The sequence below is a fragment of the Neodiprion fabricii genome, chromosome 2, assembly GCF_021155785.1.
Source record: "Neodiprion fabricii isolate iyNeoFabr1 chromosome 2, iyNeoFabr1.1, whole genome shotgun sequence".
Lineage (NCBI taxonomy): Eukaryota > Metazoa > Arthropoda > Insecta > Hymenoptera > Diprionidae > Neodiprion > Neodiprion fabricii.
This window is the reverse complement of record NC_060240.1, coordinates 23,451,106-23,476,924: the sequence shown is the minus strand read 5'-3', so window position 1 is coordinate 23,476,924 and position 25,819 is coordinate 23,451,106. Positions and strand designations below refer to the sequence as shown.

Here is a 25,819-nt window from a genome sequence, read left to right as displayed (position 1 = left end):
AGTAAATAGTACTTTTCATACCAAGTGCGTTAAGTTTCACAAAAGCGCGATTACCAAGCTGTGTATTATAAGATGGTAAAAAATACATGTTGACGTATATCTATGAAAAATTAAAATATATAGGTGAAGGAGGGAGGCAGGGAGGGTTGGTAGGAGAGGGCATAGCGCTTCCAGGGGCGCAGGAGGCGAAGCCCACGCGAGAGGAGTTTAGGGATAGCGAAGCCCTTTCTATTCAGTAAAAAACTTCTGATAAATAATATCAATTTATTCATGGTTGCGATTGACGGTGTATATTTGTATGGATTCGTCGTTTACACACAGTTGAGCAGCGATCAGCGAACAGTAGGAAGGTCAGATGTGCAGGAAGTTATATTAGGGAGAAGATGTATCTAATCTCCGCGTTAAAAAAGTGGACCACATTCTGGTCAAAAGTTTGCAGCATCAATAGCGCTATTCACAGCGCTGGTATCGTTTGGTGCACTGCGCCTCATGGTTGGCAACATTAATAAACCGTCAAACTTCTGCGCGCGCATATTCCCGACACGATAAACGAAACCAGCGCCGTGAGTGGCGCTATCGGCACTTCGACTTCGTATATACATGAATCTGTTCCGGTTTTGCTATCCGACATAGTAGGGAGATATGTCTCCTCCTAATATTACTTTCTGTACATGCCTCATTTTTTAAACACGAGAAGGCCTTTTGATCATTGTCGTCTCCTGTATGCGGGATTTTTGACGTAACACACAAAACAGTTTTCTGCCGATTCTTAACTTCACGCCTGCGAAATGTAAACCTCTGCGCGTGATTTAAGCCAAGTTGATTCATTACTAAAAATGGCTGAACTCACAAAATTTTTTCAGTAAACAATCACGCTAAATCGAAAATGGCAAACTTTCGTACCGTTTAAAAAATATATTCTTTGGAGCGAATCAAAAAACTCATCGTAATAATCTTAAACGTACCGCAAAGATCCGACGAGTGGTGGGGAGACTAGACCCAAAAATATTCCCTTTCGGGTGAGAGGCAATTTCATTTCGGTTACGATCGATGTTTACAGCCAATTCTTACCAACTTCACTTCGGAACTTTACGATGACAGCGGTGCTTTGGATAAAATCTAAAACTACCAAACGAAAAATTTTCGAGGACGATTTTTTCGTACGCCCCCAATACAGATCGGACTCCTGTGCTTCGAGTCTCCATGACAGTACAGGTCTGCTATGCTTCTTCTATCAGTATTGAGGTTATGTATATTATAGTAATAGAACCGCAACGACATCTAGTGGTCGATTCTGTAATTTCACTTTTCACATTTCCCGCCATCCATACCTTCTGATTGATTTGCAAAGTGTAGTCAACAGATTAAAATGCTTGGATAGTGTCAAATGTGAAATGACAGAATCGATACTTTGGTGGCCCCGCTAGAACCGAAACTAAAAACCTTGCCCCCCACCCCCCGCAATCGTCAGAATTTCTCCTGCCAGTTCCTTTAGGAGTGGTGTGACTTTTAAATACCTTCACTTCAGTTATTGGACGAATTATTCATCAGTGAAGCCGATTACTGAGACCTTATGAAGTTTAGTCAGTTTGTATTCCACGCTGGGACTGTGATTAACTGAACCTGTCTTTTCTTGAATGATTAAGGGTATGTTCCGATATACACTGCGAGCACTGTTCAGTGCTCTTACTGGGGAGAAATTCGTTCCGTTATAGACGGACAGTATACAGTCGCAGTATCCTAGGGAAATATATGACGTCATAAATCGTCGTCATTTTTCTACTGTGAACACTGGTGCTTTCGAGGTAAGGTGCTCTCAGTGCTTTGATCACGTGATCAACAGCGTTCAGAAATTTAACAGCTTCCACTATTGATAATTATTATTATTGAATATTGTCATTTAAAAATACCGGCCGTTGAAAACAAAAGTGGAAAATTTGAATAAATTGTGTTTATTGCAATGTGAAACAAATATTATGTATGAAATGAAAGTAACGCCAAAAATTTCGATCACAGTATACTGTACTGCGTTCCGTTTTAAGCAGTAACCAGTATAGCTAACTATAAAGGAACGGCTTCGCAGTATACTAAATTGACGACACACCTTACAGTGCTCGCAGTGTATATCGGAACATACCTTAAGTAAATATCACGGTTGAAACGTATCAGTTGCGACTTTATAACCTACATGACATTTTCAGTGATGGTATTAACCGGTGTTACATTATAAGGATAAATAAACCTCACTGTCTAATTACAAATCAAAGATTAAGAAATTAAGAAAAGAGAAAGAATTATTGAAAAAATTTCCAGCGGTTTTATTTGTGCTAATGGTGGTGAACTAATAATAATTCGTGTACTGAGTAACATGGGCTTGTCGACACATCAGTAATACAACTAGGTATGTGTGGCCCCCCAACTCACTAGATGACGCTCACGGCGGCGGGTACGCGAACCTTCCACTCTACCTGATCCTCTTTGATCCAGGGATGAATACGAACAAATTTGAATAACGCGAAGTAAAATATCAGCAATTTTAAGAAAGATTTTATAATTTAAACGTTCAACTTTATTAAACTTTGGGGTTTTCCTTTCGATTCTAATGCTTTTAGGCTAATTTTTCTCACTGGACAAATCCCTTCATATTGCTTAAGAAACATTCAACGGATTCTATATTATAGTATAGTTAAAATGCGCGAATTCAATTGTCCACCAGAACTGTTATATCATACTTAAACAAATCTATTTTAATCCACTCTGAATATGACTATCAATAAAAACTTCATCATTTGATTCCTGAAGATCTCAATGATGAATAAAATAATCACAAAAACAGTAGAATAGGATAAAAAATATCAGAGGTTAAGCATTTTGAAGTTCTAATTATGAAAACTTCGAAATTGTTTACATCTTAGCTTGTGTTATTCCAATTTGCTCAGAATCTTTTCTATTGCATAGTAGCGACGTTTTTTCAGTCATTTTCACCATGATTGGTGCAAACAATATTGCTACAGATGTTTTAACAGTTTTTACTTTCTTTTCCCAACGTATGCTATAGACAGTGGAGGTTATTCATTCTTACAGAATATATGTTAAATCAATGTACTCTCATGCTATATTTATACATGTTACTGCCCTTCTGTGTTATATAAATTTGTTTTCTGTTCAAGTTTCTTAGCTTTTATAATTTTCCTTTTGTCCTCTTTTTATATATGCACATATATCTTTGTACAATTTTTATCCATGTTTTCATCTTTGTTATATTTATCGCTTGTGTATGTTAAGTTACTGATAATTTATATCTTTACTATTGATTTAATCAATGCTACTAAACGAATAACGTATATTTTTACTGTTTCATTCCTTAAGGCATTTGACAATTTGAATTATGGCCCTGTGTTTTCATGTGTTTTCACAAAATCGTGATTGGAGGAATGCTCCTTAGTATCTGCTCGATTTACTTGAAAACTTCACTGAACACAATTCAAGCTGTAAAAAAAGTGTGGTATAATTTTCAGCCGGATGGTTTTTTTTGTTCGCAAGCAATAGTTTATTTTTAAAAAAACTTTCAATTTTGAATAAAATTTTTCCAATTAATTGTTGGTCGACTAAAAAAAAGGCCAGTGGAAAATTATAGCACGCTTTTTTTATAACTTGAACTATCACTCAAGTAAATCGTGTAGACCGTACGGAAAATTCGATAAATCGCTATTTACGGAGAAGTTAAGAATTATCTAGGTCCCAAAATTATGGAAGACTCTTCACAAGATAGTAACAAATGAGATGCTGACCGGACGTCAAATTCGCTGACCATCGGCCGAAATCTGTCCCATTTCGCGTAGAATACTTATAGGGTACTTATCTAGAGACTGATCAAACATGGCTAATTTTTTTCCTAAACAATCAACAATGCTTACAACAATACCCAAGGGTATTAAATATAGTATACCTAACCTGCTGATGAATTTGGAGCATAGTTCATTGTTTGGGGACAAAGTTATCATATTTCACGAGGAAAAGTCAATTGTTCCTGTATTAATCAAATGGAGGAAATATTAAAACAAAATGCAGCATCTCTTAATTCCTAATGTACAGATAATTTTTCGATATCACACAATGGGAAATTTTTATTTTTTTTTATTTCAGTGGGTTTAATATATACATAACAGATATTTAATATATTATTCTTTTAAATTTATTATTTGATGTTGAAATCTCAATGACATTTAAATTAGTGTTGAATTTATAGTTGAAACGAAAACGTGCAAAAATTGATATACAAATGATACCAGTTTTTCTCAAGTTGTAAAGATGTAAACATAGCTTATTAAGTTTTATTAGCTTATGTAAGCTAGTTTTGTCGAGGAAGAAATACAGCGGTGGCCATATTTCCAAAGTTATGATTATTAACTGCATCACTGCCTTTCTAATACCGAAATTAATTGTGTTAACTCATATGTTAGTGTTTCGGAAGAGTTTATGGTACGGAAATATTATACTTTGTAAGTATATATTTGTTGTGTGTAAAATAAAGGTTATCTAAAAAGTTTATGCTCAAATTATTTATTGTGAATATTACAGACTTATTTTTCTGTAACAAGTTGGATTTTTCTTACTTCGTTTAGCGTTGTTACATAATACTTTTACAAATCATGACTACTGAGTACTGGTGGTAAAATATCAAAGCGACATGTCCAATTACTCATCTCGCGATCGCAGATTTTCATTATGATTAACTTGACTCTATCGAGTTTTGAATAACTCGTATGAAGTATAATTTGTTATTGAGTATGCATTTAATATACCAAAATAAGGTCTCTGGAAGATAAATAATGAAATGATAATTCGGAATGACGAACATACACAAAATTTGCACCATCTTCACTAATTATTTATCAGAATTATTTTGATTGTTGTTGTTAATTAGCCAAGTATATATTACACGCTACCTATTTGCTAAAACTTGTGCAAATAGGGCTTACCTGTTCCAATTCAGCCCCAGTATATTCCGTGCCTGAGGAATACAGAAAATGCTACCATTATGTAGATAATCACATTATTGCGCCATAAAAATGAGCGCTATATGAAATAAAGAAATAAAAACCTTGAGGTAAGTATTAATTGTTAAATTGTTGAAATGAGCGTCGAATAATTACATGCCTTAAAAATGTTCGAGTGACCATGGTTCAGAAATTCATATGAATCTGTGTATAATATAAATATTGCATATTTTTTTAGAAGGATTTTAGAAAAAATTTATATAAGATGTTTATGAAATTTTTCAAAAATATCTTCACGAAATATGGAACAAATCTTCGACAAATATCCTTTCTAATATTTTAAAATCGTTAGAAAGCTGACATAGATATATTTCAGAAGTATTTGCTGTGAACATAGAAGCAACATTCTCATTTAATGAACATAGATTTTTTCCATTCAGCTTACTAGTCATGATGTTTTGTAGCAGGCTTAATGTGTAGTTACAGTAAGTCTGATATTTTCATGAATTCAATCAAGATTTAGTGATAATACATTACAATAAAACCATGAGTAAATAAAAGCTGAATAAAAGCTGATCGCGAATGAAAGAAGGGTTAGTGAAGTTGACATTATGAAATAAAATTGTCATGCCTTGTGGAGCAACTCTATTAACGTTTGTTACAGGGTTTTTTCGATGAAAATAAATTTTCTGATCCGATAATAATATACTAATCACAACCAGTCCTTCCGTACTCTTTTCAATATGTCCGTATAAGTGGATAGCCAAGTGCGCGGAGTGGGCGGGGATGGGTTAGTAACGATAGGGTATTCGCACAGGGTTTAAGGAAAACTCCAAAAAACTTTGTTCAGGTCTAGTTAGAATAACAACGATAGGGTGGCCAGTAGTCAAGGAATCCTGGAAAAACCTGGAAATTTCGGGGGTTTTTGCGGAAAGTCAGGGAATCGTTTACTATATTTTGTTTTTCATACAAGTACGTCACACAATTTTTTAAAACGCTTAAATAAATTAGATCAAATACAATTTTTTTTTCATCGCTGGAAAGTTCTCCTCAAGCTTTGAATATTCATCGATTAATATCATGCATGCAAGATGCAAACGATTATGCGCATCGACTACATGGAACAGTGTGACCTAAGCGACAGTTTGTATTTTCATCGAAAAAAAAAAATATACATGGACAATACGTATATTTTTATCAATTTGCTAAAACCAATTTATTCAAATTGGTCAAGGAAACCTATAAAATTTTGGCCTGGAACACCTGGAAAAGTCAGAGTTTCGTGATGGAGATTTAGTGGCCACCCTGAATGAGTACAAATCTCAGCTTGTCGATTTGAACTTGAACAATGTGACCTGTTTTACAATTTTGGCAGGCTGCCGCTCAGGTCCACCTTGACACGCTGGAGATTTGAACACAAGTCCTCCCATTCTGTAGTTTCTAACTAGCATGACACTACAACGGTCGATAACATGAAGATTTTTTTCTTTTCCACCAATTTTCAGGTTTTTAACAATCCAAAAATCCTTGACACTAAGTTTCTGATGTTAGCTTACCGTAACGAATGCTGCACTAACAGCTTCTGCTGCTTGGTGCAAATCTGGCGGACCAGGCGCTGCTGACAAAGCTCTGTGAAGTTGCGCTGCATCTTCGATTCGTCTTTCCAGGAACTTCCAAGTTTGATAGTGGTCAGTGCTGTTATCTTGGAGCATGTACAGTTCTGTGGCTTTGTAAATTCCAGCTACAACTATTCGTCGAGCATACCAATTAAACTGTAAACAAATTATCATTGATTTGGATTTAGTTATTTTATTAAGTACTAATTGAAACAGCATACAGCATACTACTGTTAGTGAGTTGAAAATCAATACAGTTTGTTCATTTGATTACTGTATTATCGCATATTCAGTATTTATTAAACTAATATATTCATGAGCTGCAGTGATGTTTCTAAGAGTGCAAAAAAAAAGAAAGTACTAAAATTATGATTCAGTGCTTCAACATCTATATTTTACTTCAAATCGGATTAAAGTTGCTAAAAATCTAGTAGGTTCATTTGATTTCACCCCATGATGGCTTATTTTGTGAGCATACTATTTTTTACAAATTCATTGAGACAAATTTCATTCTTTTAACAGTCAATTCAATGTCACTCTTAATTAACCAACCAATGTCAGTGCAGTACGGAAGGTACTTTGCAGGGAAGATCTGGGAAATAATTCTTTCATCTCTTGGGTTTGTGTGCCTCACACCTAATAAATCCACTATTAATTAAAAAGTTACACGTTTATTTTTACCATATGAAAGCACTGTAGAGAATTGTTTCTATAAAGGATTATTTACGTAGCGACTGGAAATTGATCCAAGGTTTCACAGATACATGGTTTTCCTCCTAAATATTGATCGTCGTTGAGAGACGAAAAAATTCTGCATGGTCAGTAAAACGGACGCGATGTTCAAAACCCCTTAAATAATTCTATTCTTAATTTCGAAGGTTCATAGTGTTATTAGATATACATGAATGAAAATAGAAACAGTAGAGCAGAGTCAGCCTATTGCCAACGAAATTTGACTTTGGATACTCACGTCAACAGACCTGTCCCCAGCATAGTAGCAAATGTCGTCAACCAACGTCAGCAGATTTGCCAACGCTGTTGGAACATTGGGTGGAAGTGCCATTAGCCCCATAGCTTGAGGCCAAGTCTTTTTGTATGGAATCAGCATCCGGAGCCTTGTCTCTAGAGCGTCTTTGACATAGACTTCCGAGGGCTTTCGCATCTTTGAGGAATCATCTTTGATGGCTAATGCTTCGGACTTGAGATGGTGGGCCAGATCTTTGTTGCACTTTGAATAAAAATGCTGAACTAAATCTGCTCCGCCATTAGGAAACATGCCATGTATCACTCCAGGGTAACCAACCGATTCGGCACCTTTCAAAATGACAAGTAAACAACATTAGCTGGTCATCTTCTGAGGAGCACTTTAAAGCTGCATACTTATGAAGTTAAATTTTGTAACGTTACTATAGCATTGCATTTTTATAAAATTCCGGTATTTCGCAACTTGAGGATTGTCTGAAATTCAATCAATTTTAGTACAACATTATCATATTCATATTCCTAAAATTCAACTGGTTCAAAATTCTTCCGAAGCAGCAAAATAATAATTTTATTTCAATGTTTCGTTATCTTAACGTTACGAGATAAGTTTGTATGATACCGGGATTGAATAAAAATTTCACATTACAGGATACAAAGATAAATTTCTTCAATGTTTGAACTTTTCTAATTTCTTATTGTCACAATTTTAGAATTTAATTCATTGTCTTCATTTCAATAAGCCATAAGATTATATGTGACTCATAACAAGCATGAAGCTAGCTCGAGCTAGATTTTGAATATCGCAACAAACAAAAATAAAAATATGATTTCTAGATCAATTCCATTGAGAAGTGATTTTCGTCTATTTTCTTGGCACATTCCACGTGTTTTATCAACTACATAATGAAATTGGTCTAAAAATGTTCTAAGTGAAAAATAGAAGTTTTCAGAATTTTTTGGGAATTGTCAGATCGTTTAAACAATGATTTATTTGATCCAAAAAATTACAAATGCTAAAAAAAATTGTAGAAAAATTTGGCCCACCATGGGTCAGGTCTTGAGATGTTTGGAAAAGAAAATACCGTTTTTTAGAATTTCTAAAAAAGTCCTTTTCAAATCACTCTTAATATTTATAAAGAATTAATCTGTTGAATAAAAAATCTGACAGAATTGAGGGTACTGTTTGAGAGTTGGGACAATTGTGGAGAAAATGTTCAGCAAAATCAATAATGAAAATAATGGAATTCCCCATATACATAACTCAAAAAGTCAAAAAAGATAGTTTTGTGAGGATTTACCTGAAAATGGATTTCATATTTAGAAAGATCAGTCTTTCTTACGTAAAAGCAAATTGAGTTATATCTGAATTCTGACGGCAGGAACTGCTAAAAATTTGAAGACAAAGGTCCAATTCGAAAAAGTGATAAAACTCATTAACATGTTGTTCGGAAGTGGCAAGGGTGGGAGTACTGAATATTGGAGGATTTTCATTACCCAATGTAGATTAGAACATATCCAAATTTCAGTCAAATCCAAGATTTCACCGTAAAAAACTGGCCGAAAGTTCGTGGATCGGTCCATATATTCAATGAAATGATGTTTTAGGTGAGTAGCCGCCCGATTACTAGACAAAGCCGTATTGTATGAGAAAATTGTAAAATAAATTCTTTCAGTCCGTTTTAAATTCGTTTTACTTTACCGGGCAGATGTCGAGCCGGGTGTACGCATTTAAAAAAACGTACTAAGAAAATATCACGAAAAATGACTGTCGCTATCATTCTATTACAGTGCAAGCGATTACAAGCAGACTGATTCTTTTATTGATCCAAAAAATCTTGTAAATCTTTATTTGTGTAACGCCAGTTGTGTGTACCTGAAGTTTTGATAGATGAAACGTGATCGAAAACTTAAATAATGTAATCTTGAAAAGTAAATGAAACTTGGTAAGAAATCCGTAAGTACGAAACAGGTAATTTAAGGTCAAGTACTTCACTAATTTTCATTCGTTTATCGTCAAAACTCGGAATGAGTGAAAACTTGGGTTTTCGATTAAATTAGATTGACAGAAACTTCAGATACATTGTTTTCTTGTTTATTGCGGCTGAATTTGAACGACAATTTCATTGTAACCACTCCTCGTGAGTAAAGTTAACCCACTCTGATAAAAAAGTTTCCTATAAAAAAAAAATACTAAATCATTTGAATTTACCAGCACTGATCGCCTGCTTGCTCCAACCAAGATCAGGTACAAAGTCAATCGCAGCATTCAGAATTTTTGATCTGATGCTGTTTTCATATTCTGCATCGCTTTCGTTGGAAGATGATTCGGATCGCGGTTCTTGCACAGCCAAGTTATGTTTTTGATCAGCTCGCGCTGCATATGAAGTCCAGATGCCCCTGAAACCTAATGCGATATAAGAATGAAAAATCTTAATTTTCAGTTTGAGAATTTCTATGGCCACAATTTTTTATAAGTCTTTCATGATCTATATGTCTATATTGTTACAGAGTGTCTAAGGAGTTGAAAAAATTTGATGATTTGATTGATTTATTGTATCGATACAACGTACACAAACAGCAATCAAACCATCAACTTTTAATGTTTTGATTTTAAAGTTTTCTTGTACTTCTATGCATTGATACGTGTTTTATGTACTCCGCTTTTATTGAAGTAATATAAATAATCCGAATAATTACAGGTATATGTTTGTTTCTCTTATCATTTTGGAAGACGCGTTTATTTACCCTCTTTTTCTATTTGATATTCATCATAATTATCGTTCGTAAGGAGTAAACTACAGTCGTACGTCGGAGCTGACACACACACTGTTTTTCTATATTGTTCCTTAGATTTTCACTTTCTGAAACCCGGATAAATACTCAAAAAGTTTCATCACGTCAGGTTTTTACTTGAACTCTTGGTTGTAGTTTCATTTAGAGTGGAAATCTCGTTTATTTCGAAATCTGGTATCCTATTCTTGAGTCTAAAAATCCTGTGCAAAAGTGATTTCTTACTCCCATTTAATATGTATCAGAGTGAGACTCAAGAATAAATACAAGCAAGGAAACAGAAAATGGAAAGTAGAAGCGTGTTAGGAGGTGTATCAAAGCGAAGAAGAAAAAGTTTCATAGACGTAAAAAATGAACGCGTCATATTAAATACATTTCCCAAAGAAATTGTTTGTTTAATTTTATAAGAAATATTGTTAAGTTCACTGTAATAAAATGGCGGTTTTTTCATTATTGTTATGCTATTTTTATGCAAACATCTTGTATTTTGTAAGAATACTGTACATGATGGAGGGAAATGCAATTCATTTTTGAATTCAGCATACTCAAAACAGAATATTTACCAAAATCGCGCCATGCAGCTGAAACAAAAATATTTATTGCAGACCTGTGATATTGATACTCATTTACATTTTTTTCAATTTTGAATCTCTTGTATGGACAGAATGATTTAAAGAAAATGAAACTTTTTTTCTTTCTATGTGCGGAACATATCGTTAGAATTATTGCGCGTATTGATAAGGTGATGTGCAAGTCACGTGACCGTTCTAGGAGAGTGAGAGAGATCCATTCAAATAAAGCCAAAAAAATGTATTGAAAAATTGTATTGTTTGTGTCTATTTTATTTTATTTTTTTTAATTAAAAAGCATTTTATACGTTTCTCGCTTCATCGTTGTAGTAGCAATATTTATGATGATGAATAAGCAAGAAAAAAGTCGAGATATTAATGTCAATTTACTTGCTTATACTTGTAAGTAATTGAATTATGACATTTAAAAATTTTGTAATGCAGTTGTGGATCGTCAAAAAAGTTATGAAAAAAAACCTTAGATGTCATGATTTCCTGGTCGGCGAAACATGTATTACAGGCCTAACAGAATGGTCCCCATATTATTATCCTCTATATTGAGTTGAGGTCCCTTAACCCTTTTATGCATACATTTTTCTTCACATGCGATTCACTTGAAATTCTTTCATACATGTCATGCATGCTTTTGGAGTTGCTGATTACGAATCTGAACTCGAAATTAAAAAATTCAAGATGGCGGATCCAATATGGCAGACGTAAATTTGAAATTATTTTGATTTTGATAAACTTCATGTTACATGGTTTGTGGAGTCATTAATTACAAATCTGAACCCGGAATTCTAAAATTCAAAATGGCAGATTCAACATGGCAGACAAACAAAAACAACAAGAAAAATTTTGATGATATTCTATAAAATTGTTTGGTATGTATGGTTCGTTTAAAAATTGACATTCGGGTTTTCATGGTACTAAACTCAGCTTAGCCTCGCTAACTTGCACTTACCCATCATTGTAAGGCGAGTGGAAGTCAGTGAGGCTAAGTCGGAGTTTGCATTTTTAACAATTTGAACAAGTCATGAATGTCATAGGGGGCCATTTATTAATTATGTAAAGACGATATTGGCAATTTTTGACCTCCCCTACCCCCATGTAAAGGCACATAAGATTTCTCAAACTCTCTCTCCCCGTCTTACGTAAGATTCTATCTAGTTTTTCTGGATAATTAAGTATTGTTAAAAAAGGATCAATTACACGAAAACTCACAGTTTGACGTAAATCAAAGATTTTTCAACATTGAAAATGGATGAAAATGAACACATTTAAGAATTTAAAATCTTAATGAGCAATACAAATTTTTAAAATAACGTGTAAATCCAATTGTATATTATAAAATGAAAAAAGGCCATTCGGCATCGAAATGGAAGATTTCTAATGATAAATTCCGACGTATAAAATATTACGTAAGAATAAGTTTTACCCCCCCCCCCCCCCCCCAATATAAGGGCATGTAGAGATTTTTTTAACCCCCCTCCCCCCTGGGGACCCTTACGTAATTAATGAATGGCCCCTAAATGTATTTACAAGAAACCACAGTTATATGTTTCGCACTTGTGCCTTTTTCGCACGCTACGTATTCCGGTCTGTGATGCCGATTTTCGAATAAATCGATTATTTTTTCCCCATTAATCGAGTATAATCGATTGTTTTTGAAACTCGATTAAACGACCGACTTGATTATTTCCGCTCACAAACGGTTTTTGTTTTTTACTCCCTAGTAGCGCTGTCTCTAGTTTCTAAAATTTGAGAAGACTCTATGGGAAATCTTTCTAGAGAGTTAATACAGAATCTTACCTGACAGCGACTTTTTGCCATCTGACAACATACTTATGCAAGATGTTGAACAAAGCAGATTCTGATGTCAGACTCGCAGTCAAATGTGGAAATAGACACGTCGTGTTTGCAGTTGCAGCCTGTATTATAGGCAGACTCACCTCAGAAACGCTACTAGGGCTCCCATGAACGACGCAATACAATATCAATTCATATGGTTAAAGTATCAATTATTATCATTGTTTTACTTACTAAGTACCTATTTGATATAATTAGTGACAGATAAATGAGTATTTTTACCCGAAATGGAAAAATATTTTTAATGAAACTATAAATTATCAAAACATTTTTCCGCCATTAAGACCGCGTACTGAAATTTACGACTTTTGGTTTCAAATGCACCGTTTCAAAACAATACGAAATATTCGATTATTCGATTAATTCTTACCGATTTAATGGAGTGAAGTTCGATTATTTTTCTGAACTCGATTCAACGTTGCATCGCTTATTTGTAGCTTAGTGACCATCGCTAATGCGTGGCCGAGGAGGTCTATTGAGCATACATACCTATCTAAAACTGCAATATTTGGAACTATATGAAAATCTTAGTTTTGAATCCCAATTTTCTCAAAAATTCGACAGAAGTTCTCGGACTATTCCACGATTTTTTCAGGAAAAACAAATTTCTTCTATTATTTCAGCTTTTGTAAGTGGAGTGGCAACCCTGACAAGCTTCTGAATTTTATGGAAATCATTTGCCCGAAAATATTATTTTACACGGCGCATATCTTATCATGAGTGTTTTTTGCGAAGTTGTTTGGTAAGACCGTAGTTTTCAGCACACACAGGCCGTCGGTCAGAGGCGAGTCATGCCGAAAATACTTTTTATGCCTTTGCTGGAAAAAATCCATTTCGGCAGACGTACGGAGATATCAATATTTTTTAAAAATTTCTGAAAAGTTTTCATAATACCAGTTTCATAAAAAATATTTTTTTACAGACATGTCTAGATTTTCGCAGTCACATTTCTCAAAAGTTACAGTATTTTATTTTACGAATACATCTTTCACCAATTGATGGTTTAATTATATTATATATGGATTATATATATATATGGATTATATATATATTATATATGGGAATTTGACATGGCCGCAACTTTGACTTTCGCATATAAGATTTGCTTAGGTCCGATGTGACTCATGAGATTAAACTTGTAAGTGTAACTATGTCGGGTGAACTACTAATACAGTTATTTGTTTCTAATGTTAAAAGCTCGCGAATTTCTATTCTAACCCTAGGACCCCCATTATCCATACGAAACAAATTACCTACAAAGGGGGTACGGGCACCCCAGCACTTCAAATCAACACTGCCAATGGACTGATTGACCCAGAAAGTTTTTTTTTTTTCCTTCGAACGCTGAAAGATAGACGAATGGAATAGTATATGCGAGAAAAACCTAATATGAATTTCCCTCGTGAATAAAATCGATTGAAAAAAGTAAAAAAAAATTATTTTAAACATTTCTCTTAAATTATCATAGGTCATGGGTACTCATGTGTACGGTCCTAGGGCTAATCTCATAAGTAAATTAAACTCTAATTCTATACCTGCAAGTGAAATCGTGAGCAATGTTATATAATAATAAATATATACGGAAGCTACGGTGGAAGGAAAACAACTTCTAAAACAAAATTTAAAAATAAACTTTTTAAAGAAACACGATGTCGTTGTCTAGATTATTCCGCGTAGTTGAATTTGTCTTTGATTTCATTATTAGCTGCTTCTACCAAAAATATATTTCCGATCTAAAATCGGTCGTTAATCGTGAAATTTCGTTAATCACACAGTTCACAAGACAACACGTACCAGTATTATTCATTCCCCTTAAAATCTTATTAGTTTCATACGAGTTTTTTTTTTTTTAATTGCAATTTTTTCCCTTTTTGTCATATTTGCCTGGGTAAATTGAAACCGACCACCTTGTATAATTGCGCCTTGCTACCCCACAAATTTCCGACACCAGGAAAGGAATACGAATATTCAAAAATTTATGTAAAGCAATGACTCAATTGTGATTTATTAACATCAAGTTTACATTACTTATCTTACATTTATACGAAATTAATAAATTGGTGGTACTTCATTAGTGATCCTAGATAGCTATCATTAAAAACAAAACAGTGGTGCATACTGTCTTATGTTATGAATGATAAGTTGGGAAATGAAAAAAAGAAATTTCTATTAATATCATTTACGATAAAAATGGTAAACATGTATGAAACACCATCCCTAATATGCAATACAAATGATTTCGAGTAGATCAACACAAGCTAAGAATAGGACAATAACAGTTGAAGGTTTTAAATTATATCATTGAATGCCGTTCAAAATTAGTGTTTATTATCTGCTTCTAGTATTTTTAGGCTTATTTTGTTGGCCACAAACATCTCTAGAGATTACCGGAATTTAAAAAAAAAATATTATCCCTAGAGTGAATAAAAATATATTTTTTCAAGTACTGCATGATAGATTTTTACCAACAATTATAATTTCCCGTTATGAGTATACTGTAATGTAAGATTTTTGAAATTTTTTCAGACCACTTTAGGGAACCTCGTCGGGTATCGAAATGAGCCCAAGAATATTACAATCCAAACCGATTTGAAAACACTTAAATTTAAATATTTCAAACAATTTGAAGAAAACCTTTTCTGTTGATACCCCAGCCGGTATTATTCGAAGTTACCTAAATTTATTTCTATTATACCATAAGGAAGTTGTTTCATGAGTGTCCACCATCATTGGCGCAAATAACATTTCTGAAGATTTTCTAAAAGGTTTTTTCTGTTTTCTCTACTTTTGATTCAGATTGATCCATCCTTAACAAAAAAATGCAATAGATTAATGTGACGAACCTATAACTGAAAGATGAAAAAAAACTGTTTTTCTGTTTTTATTGTGATTCAATTTTTCGATTGTCAATGCATTCATTGACCCTTATCAAAATGCTTTCCACAACATCAAATGCATTTATTGCATGCAGACAAAATTGAATTTTCTCCTTTGAAGGTACAGTCGGCAAAGTTTCACCTCCTACTGTGACGTTAACTTCATCGTCTAATTTGCTGCCACAATTTTTCCCCTGTGATTTATCTAGCTTGCTCTGATCGGCAAGATCTTTAATTTTAAGTTCATAATGAGATCTCGTTATGTCCAACGCGCCTCGGAGGGGTTTGAGAAAATCAGTCTTCAGTTTTGCCGTGTAATCCCAAATACCAGTTACATTTGTCTTATCGCGGATAACCAGGAATCGGATTAAATTTAAACCAGCGATTATCTCATCTGAAATTTCGACCAAATCTACCGAAGTTGCGAACGGCATTTTACAGGCCTTCATCAAGAGAGCAAAAATCCGTTTACCCATAAAACTTGGATCAACTGGATCCGAATCCAGACATTTTACTACACAGTCTTTTACAACAGTCGTAAGATAGCTGAGCAACCCTGAATGACTAAACAGATCATACAAGTGTAATATCAACAAATACTTTGCCTCCATAGTAAATATATTTAGGTAAAGATTGAAGACCTTCAGAGCGCGCTCACGTTTTTCCCGTGCATCGCAGTAGATCATCACTTGGCTCAGATCTTGAACAAATGATTCGTAAATCTTCAATTCCAAGACGTCTTTATCTACGGTAAACTCCTCAACTTTAACGAGTACTGCTTCGGCCAGCTGAAGCCCCTTCCAAATTAATACATACTCTGAATTTCTTAGCATACAGGAAGACAAGTACAAGGAATTATGAAGAACATATTGAGGATCGTAGACACAAGGCACCGATCCGAGTTCCAAATCGAGACCAATAATGAGATAATAGTAATTGGCATAAGCTAGATCAGAAATCATTTCTTCCGCAGCGAATAAATCTCTATCTTCATATAAGTAGTAGTTTTTTGATTCATCCAAGAGTGTTTCTGAGCTCTGAACTGGTCCTTTGAGCATTCTCTGCTCAATGTATTTGAAATAGTAAAACAAGTTGCCAGTCAAATCTGAGATTCTTTTGAGTATTTCTTTGGCGAGTGTTCTTCGCTTGCTTTTGTTGTCTTCAACCTCCAAATGGCTAAACGGCTTGCCAAGCAAGCTAATTAACAAGCTCAATAGTAGCTGCCTCTGATTTTCGTTTCGGTTTTCGCTTATCTTTAGAGATACCTCGGCGATGAATGGCGTGAGGAATGTTAAAATTTCTTGATAAACGTTGACAATTCTGAATACAGCTAGGTCTGTTTCAACAAGAATAACTTCATCTCCTTCAAAATTGTAATTTGTGGGAAGTGGCAGTTCGGAGATGTGCAATTTTATCATGTTGAGACACCATTTTAAAGATCTGTCTCTATGTTCTGTCATCTTTTGTAATATTGTTCCCAGCGGTTTCAGAATGGCACAAAATTTAGTGTCATTTTCAGGACATTCGGCTTGTTCAATAAAGTCCAAAAGCGCATCCTCTGCCCTGTAATGTGTCGCTATTACGTTCAACAGCTTTTCGCAGCATTCAAATAACTGCGGCTTGTTTTTCAAATTGTTTTCAGTTAGATAGCCTGAAATGATTGGTATCAAATTCGACGAAACATCTTCCAAACACAAGAAAAATTCCTCATCTTTGATCAAATTCAAGACGTCCTCTGTATTTTCATCACTCAACGACTTTGCGAAGTTGTCGATCAATCGATTACTTCGATCTCTGAGATTTTGTAGATTGGCTACCGTATCACTGGACATTTTTATAGGTTATGGCCTTTTCCGGCCCACTTAGGTCACTGTGACAGTTATTAATCGTTGAAAACCTTCGCAGTACGACGATAACAATGTATAACTTGATGAAAAAATTAACCAACAATCGAATTATGCTCACCAAGTCCTACACTCGATCGTTAATGTCATTCAATGATATTTGCGAATATGATCACGTGTGTCGAATAAAAGATTGAAGCAAGTGCTGAATACAAAGTTCAAAAATCGATGTCGCGTTCTGATACTGTTAATCCGTGCGTTGACGTAATAATTTTGGCGAACTTGACGAGTGCCAGACGTCAAAACAAGGAAATATCAACGTTTTTCACAACAACGCTTCAATTTATGATAGATACTTAGAGTTTGCAATAAAGCTTACTTTGTACGCAAACAATCCTTCGGAGACCAGAGATATTGACTAACGAAGAATACGGTGCCATGTTTTCACCTCACTGCACACTCCAGATAGTCTCGTTTTGTAAAACTTGCTAATTTCGTGGCTCGTATTTTGGTTTTAATCATATATTTCACGATTACGCAACCTACTGTAACATCCAACCGGAAAACTAGTATTTCTTATTGTTTACCATTATTCTATACCGCTTCTACCCTTAGAGATATAGGTATGGAGTACGTGAGACATAGGAGCGCACGTAAGTGAAAACCAGCACGGGTTAGAAAGAGAGAGAGCAACTAGTGAGTCTGGTTGTCTTTGTCTAATCAGGCATGCGCTGGCGTGCCGAAGATTGTTGACACAAACATAACCTGCTTCGTGTTGCCTTCCCCAAAAAATAGGACCATGGTCAAAAAGTGTATAAAGTTAAATATTGAATGTTTTTTTATATCTTCACCTTTAAATATCCTTGAAAAATTTGAGATTCATTAGTTTATTTAAATTATATTAATACTACTATTCATAGTCTTACTACTGATTACATTATTTCTTGATACATATTTTCGTATCGAGTGCGGCCGAGACTCGCCTGCTGCGCATGCGTGATTAGACAAAGACAACCAGACTCACTAGTCGCCCTTTCTTTTGCTATTGCGTGCTGGTCTTATCGGCTGACTCATGGAGACCAGAGGTAAGGAGGCCGAACGCATATGGCGGAATCGTCGAAGCGTGGTTCGTGAAAGCGATGAAAGATCTTGTGGTTCGGGATGTATCCGCAAGCGATACAAGCGCCTGCTTACGAATAGGATATAGGTATACGTGAGGATCGACGATTCAAAATCACCGCGCTGACGGAGCCCGCAGTGGTAGCGCTACCAGGCGGTTACAATCCGCGGATTGTTCATCACTTTCACCGACCATTTGGCTAGCATTGCGTTCGGCCTCCTTACCTCTAGTCTCCATGGTCTGACTCACGTACTTCTCTATGCTTCTACCCCTCTGATTGTGATCCTTGGGGTGGATTTACACAGGCGCTGAGTGGTCTCTACAACCAATTAAAATGTATAAAATATAGTGAATACTGTATTTTAGGCATTTTGATTATCGATCGCTCGAACGAGCTCCGTGCCACCGCGCCTATGTGAACCCGACTTTGTGGGTGTGACGTTGCAAGACTCCCCGATAATTCTATAAGTTGGATCCTGGATTTAATCGTTTAAGCATAGCTAGACGCACAGCCGGTAGTGTAAGCTCGTACATCCAATTGAACAGCTGAATTTCCACCATCTTGCGAGGAAAGTTGTCACAAGGCTTGCACCAGATTTGAATTGCCTAATGTAAGATATTTAGGTCCAACAACATCACACACAAAAACAAGTTTTCGACGTGTAAAATAATGTTTGATACGTTAAATGAATAACATATCATTTTTCCGAAAGTATATTATTATTTACAATTATATAATGTAAAAGGTCATTTACTAATATGACGAAAAACTTGCATTTAAGCGAGATTTTTTTTGATGTTCAAAAGAAGTCTTCAATTCTTAGAAGTTACCGTCCATCATCCTTTATAATCCTATGGTGGGCTGAGTTCCATACGGATTATTCAAAAATTTGTATAACGCTTATTCAACCGTTATGGAATCACCATCCATTGACTTTCAAAATGGAGCTTAAGATATGTAAAAAAAACGTTTTGAATTAAATCATATCGAATCATAATTTAATCACTGAGTCAATAATACCTGAGTTCTCAATTTCAATTATAATAAGATCGGTTTATAATTCAAATATTGGGAATTTTGACTTACATGATTCGCAGGCTACAATACTTGTTAAATATTATTAGTAAATAATTCGTATTCTGACATAACCTCTACAAGTTGTCATTTGCAGAACGCTTTAGCATTGTATACTCATTTGTGAAATGATCATTTACAATCTTTTGTTTTTTTTTTTTGGATTGCAGAAAACGCATCTACCCGATGTTGTGTCAATAATTGTGACTGTAATTTTCCATCTTAACAACAATTGAAACTACTGCCAACTGTCCGCGCTCACGTCAACTTTGAGTATACACATTGTGACGTGGATTTGTACTGTATCTCGGTCACTCCGAGAAATGACTGAGAACTTACCGCATACACAATAATTTGGTGGCCTGTGATGTAAGCTAATAAAAATTGGATCTTACAAAAGATATCGTAAGATTCTGTTGGGCGCCTGTCGTGATTAACATGGTTCGAAATCTTTCTCTTCGCTAACCCTCGGGCTAATGCTCGGTAGCTCAGTACCGCGGAGAGGGGAGGGGTAGTTCTGGAGAGAGAGAGAGAGAAAAACACTCGACAAAAACACGCTAATTGACGAAGAAAAAAAAATATATATATGTATATATATATATATATATATATATATATATATATATATATATATATATATATATCAATTCCTACTTCATTTTCTTGCTATGATACATGTGTAATTTCTATATACTAAATTTAAAGAAACAAGACTCAAATGGGTCGCTTGTAGACCCGTGCATTTTGAGCAGGTTACCATTAGCGCTACGTAGGGCCGCGGGACGTTAAGACGGACTCGAAAAAACAGGGGTGTTAGGGGCTGGTAGAAACCAAGAGGACGATCCGATGCTCGATCGCCGTTTTCATTGGGATCGATTGCGCAGCTATCGATCCCTCTGTTTAGTTTACTGTCAAACTACGGCGTACCTTCCCGCTTGCTTGGAGAATTAAATCTAGGGTACGATTTCCTCGGCACATGTTTACCCGCGATTTTTGCTCTGAGCTATTATAATATTGCGAACTTTTTATATTTTGTATAAAACCATGTTAAGCCGATTTTCACAAATTTTTATTAAATCACGATTATTTAAACTCAGGTTGAAGTTAAGAAGAGATCAAATTCAGCTGTGCGTTTCAAAGTACGGTTTTAATCGGTGTTTACGTGAGCCTATAACCGATTGCAGATAACTCTGCCTTCTGTAAGAACTTGCGCTAAGATTGGCGATTAGAGTCGCGCAACTTTTGTTTGCAGCGCCATTTTTGTCGCGCAAACGAATAAGCAGTATAAGTAAAGTTAGCTTGCGTTTAAGTAAACACGAAAAGTTTTCAGCATTAGGAAAGTGAAAACTCAGTTTCGGCAATGAATGTAAAGAAAAAAAGACTACGTAATCTTACTACGAATAAAAAATTGATTCTGGTAGCTAAATTACAGCTAAAAAAAAATTAAATCAGTATTGAAGACATGAAAACCGATGCTGGGACGTCAAGGCAGAAGGAGAAATGCTGGGAAAAAATTGTCCAATTGTGAATTCTTCTTCTGCTTCTTTTCCACATCATTATTTCCCGGCTTGTATATTTCAAAATTAATATATATTTCACGTGCCACTCGTCAAACAAGTTTGACACAACTTAGACGACAACGGTGTTTGCTCTTGCAGCGTTGTGGCGTAGCAGTATAAATACCTCGTTTAAGAACGTAACCCCCCAAAATCCAGCGTTTAAGTTTAGGCTGCCGTCCCATGGTCCGGAATTTGTTCCGTCTCAACGAACCCGGAATCCAGGGACTTTTCAAGCCCCAATCAGAGGCGTTCCGGCTCCACTGATTTACGGGATGCGTTTTTATTTTTATATGCATCTTCCGTAAATCAGTGGAGCCGGAACGCCTCTGATTGAGGCTTGAAAAGTTACTGGATTTCGGGTTCGTGGAGACGGCACAAATTCCGGACCATGGGACGGCAGCCTTAAACCAGAGATGAGTAGGGAGATCTCCAACGCTCGGCTTTTCGTGATACCAGCTAAGTTGGAGCGTCGACGTGACACCTAGGCGGCCACGCACCGAAGGTGGCCCATTTCCGACCTGACATCAAGCGGCCATGCACCGAAGGTGGCCCACAATCGTGTATATATAGATACACTCGGCTGCTCGAGCAAGTGGTTGCCAATCGCATCCTTGTCCCCGCTCGTACAGATGTTTCCAGGAATGCAAGAATTGGGATTTTTTTTGTTTCAGTTATGAATGTCAGCGAATAAAAGTATCTCCAGATTTGATGAATCTTGGAATCAATTAGCGGACGCTGAACCAAATTAGTTAACTATTCCCAGTCCGAATACTTTTTTTTTTTTTTTTAATATATATTATTTTTTTATTGATATGAAAATATGTGACGCCTGGTAATCTCGAATATTTGTGCACGCAGTCTATGGAAAAATATACGAAGCCAGCTCGATAACATTTATGCAAAATGTGCAATGGGCAAGTGGTTGGGGGAAATTTTTTTTTTTCTCGAACTGAATCTTCCAGAGAAGCATCAGCGAATTCCAAGCAAGCTCCATAAACATACCGAGCAAACGCACGCTCACGGACGTAGCTGTGGTGTGGCTGAGTGGATACCACATGAGGATGAATTTTCAATCACAGGTTTTTGCGCGAAGTTTTCCTGTATTTAAGTTAATTACTGCTGCCTTTGCTATAATACTGTATTCAAGTCTTAAACAAAACACTAAAAAATAAGTTAACCACTTAATGTAAAACAAAATGTTAGATTGAGCTTAAAATTTAAGCCGGAGTTACATAAACTAAGATAATTACAAGTGCAACATTGTAAATATTGTACATTTATTGTTCATCTAAATAAATATGGTTTCCTTCTCAAAAAAAAAAAAAAAAAAAAATGAGGATGGAGTGATGCGGGACACGGGTTCGATCGCAGTTCACTCTTTTTTTTTTTTTTAAATTCAATCCCGGCTTTTGTTTTTGTATTTTCGGAGAGAAAAAACAAATGAAAGAAAGAAAATTTCCAGAGCCGGTCGATTTTTTCCTTCTTTCCTTTTGCTTTTTGTTTTACTGAACCCACCCTTTTTGTAGTGGGGGTAATCCAGAAGAGAACAAATAATTGAAACAATAAAATTCCGAGTGTGAATCGATTTATTCCTCGTTTTTGGCGCCTCTTTTTTAATAAGGAAAAGTTTTGACAGTAATGAAAAATAGAGATTACTAAAAACAAATGTATTGTTTTTTAATAACACCGGTCCACAAAAATAAAAAAAAAGTGGTCTGTACTTTTGACCGGACCTACCCATCTTTATGTATTTTGACGCACTGAATCCGAATCTGAAGTCAGTTTTGCCCGTACACCCTCAAAATTTTGAGTAAATTGCAAAAAACCATAAAAATAGCCAAAAATTAGCAGTTTTGGTAAGAAAAAAATTTGTGGAACTATAGACCAAGTATGATTTTTATGCATTTTGGTCCGCTAAACCCAAATCTGAAGTTTATTCAACCATAAGCCTTTTAAAATTTAATTGGGCCGGTGTTATTAAAAAACAATACATTTGTTTTTAGTAATCTCTATTTTCCATTACTGTCAAAACTTTTCCTTATTAAAAAAAAAAAACGCCCATTTTATATCAGTCTTGACGAGCATTTCTTAAGAATTTTGAGAGATGCGAGATCGGAACGACAAAATTATTTCAGTAGCAACAATGTATGGACCCCTCTCCTTTTCTGATATTGGCAGCCAGTTAAGAGGCTTCACAGTGTTCAGTTTAATGCCAGCAGCTCTCGAGGTATCAAGATGGTAAGTGAATTACATAATTATTTTACATGCATGCAAAAACCGGCAGGTTTGACGCTCGTCTATTTACTTTATAGATTAAAAAGAGAAAAAAAGGGAAGGACCTGTAGTCGTATTTTATACTTTATTTAATTTTCCTTGAATTGTCAAACGTTTTTATTTTTGATTGTATAGGAAGAAGATGTGTGGGGAATTCCATTCTAGTGCCCAAGAATGTAGTACACATTTTCGATCGTTTTAACTTTTTTTTTTTTTGGGAAAACATGTTCCTCAATTTCCAAATTTCCTTAATTTTTTGGTATTCAAATCGATTCTTAACAATTTTGCGCACAGGTGGGATTTCTTTAATTATTTTTTCCCTAAACCTGAGGATATTTCCTATCTGAGATCACTGTCAATAGGCGAGATTCCGGAAATCATTAATTACCTTTTTTTCTAATTGAAAAGAAAATCACACAAGGCCACTAAGAGCTCGAAATGAAAATCTGAAAAAATTAGAGATGGTTTTTTGTATCGAAGCCATTAACGTAAAAAATCCGTTTAACGACCATCCTAATAGATATACATTGTATGTTGGGCATTCCACGTCAAATTTGCAACCCATGTACCTCACCCTCTTCGCTTTTGATAATTGTTTGGTATGATGTTGCAACCACGGTTTCAATCGACTTAAAACAGCGTCGGAATTTTTTGCAGATTTCTTCAGCCACCACTGAAATAGAAAAAAATTGAAAAACCAATTCCAAAAACGCTTCTTTTAAAATACTGAAAAAATTCACACTGATTTTATAATTAAAAATATGATTCTTAAGCACGAGACGATAACGGGATCTCTACATTTAGTATTGTTTTCGCAAGTTTTTAATTTTCTTGGACCTTTGAATAACTTAAAAGAAAGAATGAAATGGTATGAACTATATTCAGGCCTTCTGGCATTCCTCTAGATTTCAGAAAAATTGAAATCCATTAATAATAGAGAAATTTATGACCGAACAAATAAATAGAAACTCCAATTCCGGCATGAGAAAAAAAACTTGCTAGAAAAGTAGTAAATGTTGAGATCCCGTTATCGTGTCGTGCTTGAGAATCATATTTTTAATTATAAAATCAGTGTGAATTTTTTCAGTATTTTAAAAGAAGCGTTTTCGGAATTGGTTTTTCAATTTTTTTCTATTTCAGTGGTGGCTGAAGAAATCTGCAAAAAATTCCGACGCTGTTTTAAGTCGATTGAAACCGTGGTTGCAACATCATACCAAACAATTATCAAAAGCGAAGAGGGTGAGGTACATGGGTTGCAAATTTGACGTGGAATGCCCAACATACAATGTATATCTATTAGGATGGTCGTTAAACGGATTTTTTACGTTAATGGCTTCGATACAAAAAACCATCTCTAATTTTTTCAGATTTTCATTTCGAGCTCTTAGTGGCCTTGTGTGATTTTCTTTTCAATTAGAAAAAAAGGTAATTAATGATTTCCGGAATCTCGCCTATTGACAGTGATCTCAGATAGGAAATATCCTCAGGTTTAGGGAAAAAATAATTAAAGAAATCCCACCTGTGCGCAAAATTGTTAAGAATCGATTTGAATACCAAAAAATTAAGGAAATTTGGAAATTGAGGAACATGTTTTCCCAAAAAAAAAAAAAGTTAAAACGATCGAAAATGTGTACTACATTCTTGGGCACTAGAATGGAATTCCCCACACATCTTCTTCCTATACAATCAAAAATAAAAACGTTTGACAATTCAAGGAAAATTAAATAAAGTATAAAATACGACTACAGGTCCTTCCCTTTTTTTCTCTTTTTAATCTATAAAGTAAATAGACGAGCGTCAAACCTGCCGGTTTTTGCATGCATGTAAAATAATTATGTAATTCACTTACCATCTTGATACCTCGAGAGCTGCTGGCATTAAACTGAACACTGTGAAGCCTCTTAACTGGCTGCCAATATCAGAAAAGGAGAGGGGTCCATACATTGTTGCTACTGAAATAATTTTGTCGTTCCGATCTCGCATCTCTCAAAATTCTTAAGAAATGCTCGTCAAGACTGATATAAAATGGGCGTTTTTTTTTTTTAATAAGGAAAAGTTTTGACAGTAATGGAAAATAGAGATTACTAAAAACAAATGTATTGTTTTTTAATAACACCGGCCCAATTAAATTTTAAAAGGCTTATGGTTGAATAAACTTCAGATTTGGGTTTAGCGGACCAAAATGCATAAAAATCATACTTGGTCTATAGTTCCACAAATTTTTTTCTTACCAAAACTGCTAA

The 25,819-nt window shown here is 35.1% G+C and overlaps 2 protein-coding genes across 2 annotated transcripts; both read right to left on the bottom strand.

Annotated features, from left to right (window-relative positions):
• Positions 1-3,903: 3,903 nt before the first annotated feature.
• LOC124175840 (ubiquinone biosynthesis protein COQ9, mitochondrial) lies at positions 3,904-18,221 on the bottom strand. Its single transcript, XM_046556431.1, has 5 exons — positions 17,928-18,221; positions 9,810-10,004; positions 7,587-7,930; positions 6,557-6,772; positions 3,904-5,014 (listed from the first exon to the last, which is right to left on the bottom strand). Exons 1-5 carry the CDS (start codon positions 17,986-17,988, stop codon positions 4,979-4,981), a joined length of 852 nt encoding a protein of 283 aa, XP_046412387.1. The 5' UTR covers positions 17,989-18,221; the 3' UTR covers positions 3,904-4,978.
• LOC124175827 (glomulin) lies at positions 14,804-17,921 on the bottom strand. The gene has a single exon (XM_046556406.1). It carries the CDS (start codon positions 17,534-17,536, stop codon positions 15,710-15,712), a length of 1,827 nt encoding a protein of 608 aa, XP_046412362.1. The 5' UTR covers positions 17,537-17,921; the 3' UTR covers positions 14,804-15,709.
• Positions 18,222-25,819: the final 7,598 nt, after the last annotated feature.